The sequence below is a fragment of the Oncorhynchus nerka genome, linkage group LG16 (genome assembly GCF_034236695.1).
Source record: "Oncorhynchus nerka isolate Pitt River linkage group LG16, Oner_Uvic_2.0, whole genome shotgun sequence".
Taxonomy (NCBI): domain Eukaryota; kingdom Metazoa; phylum Chordata; class Actinopteri; order Salmoniformes; family Salmonidae; genus Oncorhynchus; species Oncorhynchus nerka.
In genome coordinates, this window is record NC_088411.1 from 28,957,770 (window position 1) to 28,966,017 (window position 8,248).

At 44.4% G+C, this 8,248-nt stretch overlaps 1 protein-coding gene across 2 annotated transcripts; it reads right to left on the reverse strand.

Moving 5' to 3' along the window:
- Positions 1–451: 451 nt before the first annotated feature.
- Positions 452–4,150, reverse strand: LOC115144618 (proline-rich protein 36-like). Of its 2 annotated transcripts, XM_065002567.1 has the most exons (3): positions 3,963–4,150; positions 3,546–3,635; positions 452–2,677 (listed from the first exon to the last, which is right to left on the reverse strand). In XM_065002567.1, the coding sequence occupies exon 3, from the start codon at positions 2,486–2,488 to the stop codon at positions 1,508–1,510; it is 981 nt and encodes a 326-aa protein (XP_064858639.1). In that variant the 5' UTR covers positions 2,489–2,677; positions 3,546–3,635; positions 3,963–4,150; the 3' UTR covers positions 452–1,507. The 2 variants fall into 2 exon arrangements, with proteins under 2 accessions (XP_064858639.1, XP_064858638.1); XM_065002566.1 differs by lacking the exon at positions 3,546–3,635.
- Between the last annotated feature and the right edge of the window lie 4,098 nt (positions 4,151–8,248).

The window sequence follows — 8,248 nt, forward strand, 5'->3', positions numbered from 1 at the left end:
GACCATCCCTGACATAAAAAAAACACAAAGACCATCCCTGACATAAAAAAAAACACAGACAAGCATGCTTTTCTCATAGGTGTAGCTACTCTTCCAACCGTTAGAGGTCATCATTACCCAATTTCACCCCATTTATTTTGCTTTGATGTTGGAGGAGTCACTGTAGAGTATTTATAGTCACAGCGGCCTTTCACAGGTTTGCTGATGGTTCAGGATTTAGAGATTGCTATGAACTGGCTTTTTGTTCTAACTCACCTGTTTTGTATTCTAGGGACTCTATTGAGTAGACTAGACCCTAGTTTTATGGACACGCAATCGATTGTTTGTCCTGTACAGTGCTATATTTGTATTTATAACCCGGGTAGTTTGGCTCCTGGATGCTGATTGGCTGAAAGCTCTGGTATATCAGACCTGTAAGGGTTTTCTGGTGAAAGAGAGACGGACCAACATGCAGCGTGGTTGTTATTCATTGTACTTTAATAAAGAAACTGTACACAAATAAACCAACAAAACAACAAACGTGCGAAAACCTAAAACAGTCCTATCTGGTGCAAAACACAGAGACAGGAACAATCACCCACAAAACAGGCTACCTAAATATGGTTCCCAATCAGAGACAATGACTAACACCTGCCTCTGATTGAGAACCATATCAGGCCAAACATAGAAATAGACAAACCAGACACACAACATAGAATGCCCACCCAGCTCACGTCCTGACCAACACTAAAACAAGGAGAACACATACGAACGATGGTCAGAACGTGACAGAACCCCCCCAAGGTGCGGACTCCGAACGCACAACCTAAACCTATAGGGGAGGGTCTGGGTGGGCATCTGTCCGCGGTGGCGGCTCTGGCGCTGGACGTGGACCCCACTCCATAATTGTCTTAGTCCACCTCCTTAGCGTCCCTTGAGTGGCGACCCTCGCCGCTAACCTTGGCCTAGGAAACCTAACAACGGGCCCCACTGGACTGAGGGGCAGCTCCGGACTGAGGGGAAGCTCGGGACTGAGGGGAAGCTCAGGCAGGTAGATGGATCTAGCAGATCCTGGCTGGCTGGTGGTTCCGGCAGATCCTGGCTGACTGGCAGATCCTGGCTGACTGGCGGATCCTGGCTGACTGGCGGATCCTGGCGGATCTGGCAGATCCTGGCTGAATGGCGGATCCTGGCTGAATGGCGGATCCTGGCCGACTGGCAGTTCTGGCTGACTGGCGGATCCTGGCTGACTGGCGGATCCTGGCAGACTGGCGGATCCTGGCTGACTGGCGGATCCTGGCTGACTGGCGGATCTAACTGATCCTGGCTGACTGGCAGATTCTGGCTGACTGGCGGATCTAACTGATCTGGGCAGACTGGCGGCACTGGGCAGACTGGCGGCACTGACGGCGCTGGGCAGACTGGTGGTGCTGGGCAGACTGGCGGCGCTGGCGGCGCTGGGCAGACTGGCGGCACTGGCGGCACTGGGCAGACTGGTAGCTCAGACGGTGCTGGGCAGACGGGTAGCTCAGACGGGAAGCTCCGGCAACGCTGGAGAAGGCTCTGGCAGCGCTGGACTGAGGAGCACTGGCGCCTCTGGAATGAGGGTCTCTGGCGTCTCTGGCATGAGGGGCGGGAGCTCTGACAGCGCCGGACAGGCGGGAGACTCTGGCTGCGCTGGAGAGGAGGAAGGCTCCGGCAGCGCTGGACAGGCGGGACGCACTGTAGGCCTGATGCGTGGTGCTGGCATTGGTGGTACTGGGCCGAGGACACGCACAGGAAGCCTGGTGCGGGGAGCTGCCACCGGAGGGCTGGTGTGTGGAGGTGGCACTGGATGGACCGGACCGTGAAGGCGTACTGGAGATCTTGAGAGCAGGGCTGGCACTAACCGCCCTGGCTGGATCTTCACCCTAGCCCGGCAGATGTGGGAAGCTGGGATGTAGCGCACCGGGCTAAGCACGCGTACTGGGGACACCGTGCGAACCACCGCATAACACGGTGCCAGACCAGCACCACACTCGCCATGGTTAGCACTTCTAAGAGCACTGTAGTGCTGAGATGGCACAGGACGTGCAAGGCTAGCGAGATGCACAGGAGGCCTGGTGCATGAGGCTGGCACCATCTTCACCAGCCGACTAGCACGCACCTCAGGACGAGTATGGAGAGCTGACCCAGGTGTCATCAAATCCCCGACACGCTCCGTCGGGCGAATTCCGTGTCTCATGCACCAACACAGCAACTCCCTCATATATCTCTCCTCCAATTTCCCCATTAACTCCTTCACAGTCTCTGCTTCGCTCACCTCCAACACCAGCTCTGGTTCTGAGCTCCTCCTTGGCTCCTCACGATAAGCGGGGGGAGTTGGCTCAGGTCTGACTCCTGACTCTGCCACACTCCCCCTGTGCCTCCCCCCAAGAAATATTTGGGGCTGACTCTCAGGCTTCCGTCCACGCCGCCGTGCTTGCTTCGCCAACCTCATTCTCCTGTAACCTTCCGCGCACTGCTCCATCGAATCCCAGGCGGGCTCCGGCACTCTCCCTGGGTCGACCGCCCACCTGTCTTATTTCCTCCCAAGTAGTATAGTCCATATTCTTGCCGTCCAAACCGTCCTCCCATATCCATTCCTCTTTTCGCTGCTGTTGCCCGTTACCACGCCGCTTGGTCCTGTTGTGGTGGGTGATTCTGTAAGGGTTTTCTTCTGGTGAAAGAGAGACGGACCAAAATGCAGCGTGGTTGTTATTCATTGTACTTTAATAAAGAAACTGTACACGAATAAACCAACAAAACAACAAACGTGCGAAAACCTAAAACAGTCCTATCTGGTGCAAAACACAGAGACAGGAACAATCACCCACAAAACAGGCTACCTAAATATGGTTCCCAATCAGAGACAATGACTAACACCTGCCTCTGATTGAGAACCATATCAGGCCAAACATAGAAATAGACAAACCAGACACACAACATAGAATGCCCACCCAGCTCACGTCCTGACCAACACTAAAACAAGGAAAAAACATACGAACGATGGTCAGAACATGACAAGACCATATACCATAATTTAAGATTTTTTTTTTTACTGTTCTAATTTAATTGGTAATCAGCTTATAATAGCAATAAGGCACCTCAGGGGTTTGTGATATATGGCCAATATACCACACCCCCTCGTGTCTTATAGTTTAAGTATAGAAGGTTTGGTTGACAACTTCACGAAAATGGTCGTTATGATTCTGAATGGTCAGATAGCTAGCAACAATGAAAATAAGATGCCATGTTGGGAATCGTAGGTGGCTCGCTTCAGCTCGTTGCATCTTATTATTGAGCCCCACAGTGGACACGCCATAATACCCATAAAACCTAGCGGTCAAACACAGAAATAGTTCCAATCATTTTCCCACCATATAATTTGATCCATTTGGGATTTTAAAAACACTTTAAACAAGGGCTCTGTTTCGTGTAGGCTTACCCTGGCATGACGCTTACCTAACCATGTCACTTTTAGCAGAATATTCGCCTCTATTTTTTCCCCTGTTTTTTTCAAAGAAGCTATATAGCTAGCAACCTACCTAGATGATATAATGGGCAACATACTCGTACTTTTCCAGAGCCTCTTCTCCTTCAGCCAGTGGAGGTTTTATTTCATCGCTTTCTGCCAACTATATGAACAAGGTGAAATCTATTTCAATTCATGGTGTCCGAATGCACTGCTGTATTAAAGCAATTCAGAACTAACTTGTTGACATGTTCTGTTATAGATTCAAGGCAAATGAACTCATTGCAGAATGTATCCATAATCATGAATGAATAAGCATATTTATTTAACAAGAATACACCTAGTCACACATCAATCACATGAACTCCAACAATTACCTTGTTTTAAAGAAATCAAAACAGTAAACAATGCATACATATGCCTTTTATACATAACATATAAACATCCGAATAAGTAAACATAAAATTATTTATTCATCAATGCCACAAACCTGGAACATCGAAGAGCACCATATAAACTATTATTACTGTCCAAGAAGGCACAGATTCTTCTGCATTTCCATTTTAGGATTTAGACCAGCAACAAATAACAAAATGTAAAACAGCATATTGTAATTTCGGGGGTGAGTTACAAATACAAGGTCAACTCCAGCTGAATGAGAAACACTTAGACTCAAAACAAGGAAGCTATGCCTAAAACAAGGAAGCTATGCCTAAAACAAGGAAGCTACACCCATTTTGTTGAAAAAAAAAGGTAGCAAGAACAGTACACCACAATACTTTTAAACGTGTTATTGAGTCTAGATGATATGAAATCAGGAGAAGATCAAGTGAAGGAAGCAGCATAGGAAAAATGGGTGAAGTTAGGGTAGGTTTATGGAGATAAGAGGGATAGTTAGAAAGTGTCCGAAGTTGAGGGACCATGGAGCATAAAATGCATAGTGTGGAATAAGGGGTAGCTAGAGAGATGGTTGGCCATGGAATAAACATAAAATAGGGTGCTGGTGTGCTTCTGCACGCCTTTCAGGTCGTAGTCGCAAATATCTGGCCCATGTCTAGTTATACTCGGGGTCTCAGCGTGCGTCCCTTGACGTCATTCCAACTCAGTTGCAGCATTTAAATCGTGGTCATAGTATGTCTGGGAATCACCACATTAAAGACTATTTCCACAAATTGAGCCATAGACAATACAATTTAAGCATTGAGGACAGCATTTTGTTTACAACATGGTGGTTTACACTATATCTACTGCGGGTGAATGATGGAAGAATCTTACCCCAGCTGTAGGTCCATTTGAGTGTGTGTGGTCCCTTAGGCCTGCACATCAACCAGTACTGGGACCACTGGAGACTTGGGATGCTTGCTCTCAAAGTAGTTGGGGCGGCAGGGACTAGTAACCGGAAGGTTGCAAGTTCAAACCTCCGAGCTGACAAGGTACAAATCTGTCGTTCTGCCCCTGAACAGGCAGTTAACCCACTGTTCCTAGGCTGTCATTGAAAATAAGAATTTGTTCTTAACTGACTTGCCTAGTTAAATAAAAGTCAAATAAATAAAATAAAATAAAAAGTACTACTTTAATGTCTTCGGGTCTGCATCTATAAAGGTCAAGTACAAAATGAAGGAAGTGAACAATGTGGCTTAGATTGACTTCAAAGTTGACATAAATGATAAACTAAGCAATAAAATGCAACAAACTACTGCACATATGAAAGACTACCACACAGGCCAGTACAATGGACTACACATGGAGAGGAAGCTAAAAGGCACATACAGTACCAACAGTACTACTCACCTGACAGACAGGGCAGGTATGGACCAGTGCTGCCTTGGCTGGAGTCTTCTGGTTCACAGCTGCTCCCTCCATCTTAGCAGCCATGGCCACGGCATCAGTCAAATAAGTTCAACTTTAAATTGAGAGTGTTATAATGTGTTATACAGTACCAGTCAAAAGTTTGGACACAACTACTTATTCAAGTGTTTTTCTTTACATTGTAGAATAATAGTGAAGACATCAAAACTATGAAATAACTCATATGGAATCACATATTAACCAAAAAAAGTGTTAAATCAAATTAGATTTTAGATTCTTCAAAGTAGCCATCCTTTCCATTGATGACAGCTTTGCACTCTTGGCATTTTCTACAACCAGCTTCACTTGAAATACTTTTCCAACAGTCTTGAAGGACTTCCTACATATGATGAGCACTTGTTGGCGGCTTTTCTTTTACTCTCCGGTCCAACTCATCCCAAACCATCTCAATTGGGTTGAGGTTGGGTGATTGTGGAGGCTAGGTCATCTCCTTCTTGGTCAAATAGCCCTTACACAGCCTGGATATGTGATGGGTCATTGTCTTGTTGAAAAACAAATGATAGTCCCACTAAGCCCAAATCAGATGGGATGGCGTATCGCTGCAGAATACTGTGGTAGCCGTGCTGGTTAAGTGTGCCTTGAATTCTAAAGAAATCACAGACAGTGTCACCAGCAAAGCACCCCCACACCCTCACACATCCTTCTCCATGCTTCACGGTGGGAACCACACATGCGGAGATCATCCGTTCACCTACACTGCATCACAAAGATACATCGGTTGGAACCAAAAATCTCAAATTTGGACATTGCCTTGATTCGACAATCTCGTCCAGATCATCAAGGCGCTGGTGATTGATGTGAACCTTGAGACAGGCATTTATAGTTCTATATGATCGCCACATTAGCATATAATTAGCATTTGTTTTGTGTGGGTGGGGGGAAATCCCGGCAAATATGTTGATAAAAGTCACCTTGTCCGAGAGAGATTTACATGGTTATCAAAACGTCATGCCAGGGTGTTAAGGGATTTGTATTAATAATGACTCAATTATGTATACATTTCAATCAGAACTATGACTAAACAGAATACTATTATGTTACTGTATGAATTTTATTATAATCTTAGTACTGAATATAATGTGTGTAATTAGAATCAAGAATTAGAACAAAGACGGTCTGTTCCTTGGTAGAAACGAATGAAGTATCGTCAGACTGGCTAGAATGCTTATCTACACAGGGAGAGGAGAGACCTTGGGCTGGTAGTAAATTATCTAACGGGTGGTGGACGATGTGAGAAGGCTTGTGAACTATACTGCCATTGTATTGGAGTGTTTAGTTAATAACCTGTTGTAAATTGTACCATGATCAGTACTCTCGAGAATAAACGCTATTGATTGATTTTGAGACTGGCCTCTGTCCATTTTATGCAAATAAGGAATGGGCAGAGATAAATAAAGATATAGGAATCTAATTCCTTTAACACAGGGTAAGACTACATGAAACACAGCCCTTATTTGAAGTGTTTCTAAAATCCACAATGGATAAAATGAATGGTGAAAAACCGAACCATTTCCGTGTTTGACCAATAGGTTTTATGGGTATTATGATACTGTGGTAGTCTATTGATACTATGTCTTGTTTTGAGGTGTTATGACTGATGTCTATGCTAATATGGTTCAAATGTGCTCGCTAGCTAACCAACAACTATAATGATGTATTTGAGAGACAACAAGTGTTCATTGTGCAAATGTATTTATGTAAAAAATATATAGTTTACACATTTTTAACCATCTAAGCCAATCCCTTTTGCCCCATAGCTGCGCACAGCATCTGTTTTGTTGCTAAACACATCAACCAATAATCTATACAAAAAATGTGTTCTTCTTTATTTGACCTTGCAAAATGTTTTAAAACCCAAATTGTATTCAAATGTCACAGATATGAACAAATATGAATCATAGTTAATTTATAGACATTTGTCATATATCATGTAGATTAATAATACAGGGACGTCCCAAGGATCCCAGATTCCCCGTTCATATACAGTGCACCCGGAAAGTATTCAGACTCTTTCCACATTCTGTTACATTACATATTTATTCTAAAATTGATTCATTAAATAATGTTCCTCATAAATCTTTAAACAATACCCCATAATGACAAAGCAAAAACGTGTTCTTAGAAATGTTTGCAAATTAAACATTTACATAAGTATTCAGACTCTTTGCTATGAGACTCAAAATTGAGCTCAGGTGCATCCTGTTTCCATTGATCATCCTTGAGATGTTTCTACAACTGATTGGAGTTCAGCTGCGGCAAATTCATTTGATTGGACATGATTTAGAAAGACACACACCTGTCTATATAAAGGTCCCATTGTTGACCGTGCATGTCAGAGCAAAAACCAAGCCATGAGATCAAAGGAATTGTCCGTAGAGGTCCGAGACAGGATTGTGTCGAGGCACAGAACTGGGAAAGGGTAGCAAAACATTTCTGCAGCATTGAAGGTCCCCAAGAACACAGTGGCCCCTGTCATTCTTAAGTTTGGGACCAACAAGACTCTTCCCGCCAAGTCAAACTGGGGAGAAGGGCCTTGGTCAGGGAGGTGATCAAGAACCCGATGGTCACTCTGACATACAGTCAAATACATTTAAACTCAGTTTTTCACAATTCCTGACATTTAATCAGAGTAAAATGTCCCTGTCTTAGGTCAGTTAGGATCACCACTTTATTTTAAGAATGTGAAATGTCAGAATAATAGTCGAGAGAATGATTTATTTCAGCTTTTATTTCTTTCATCACATTCCCAGTGGGTCAGAAGTTTACATACACTCCATTAGTATTTGGTAGCATTGCCTTTAAATTGTTTAACATGGGTCAAACATTTTGGGTAGCCTTCCATAAGCTTGCCACAATAAGTTGGGTGAATTTTGGCGCATTCCTCCTGACAGAGCTGGTGTAACTGAG

Excerpts from the sequence above, each read along its gene's own strand:
- LOC115144618 (XM_065002566.1), bottom strand. The coding sequence starts at position 2,488 with ATGGAGCAGTGCGCGGAAGGTTACAGGAGAATGAGGTTGGCGAAGCAA.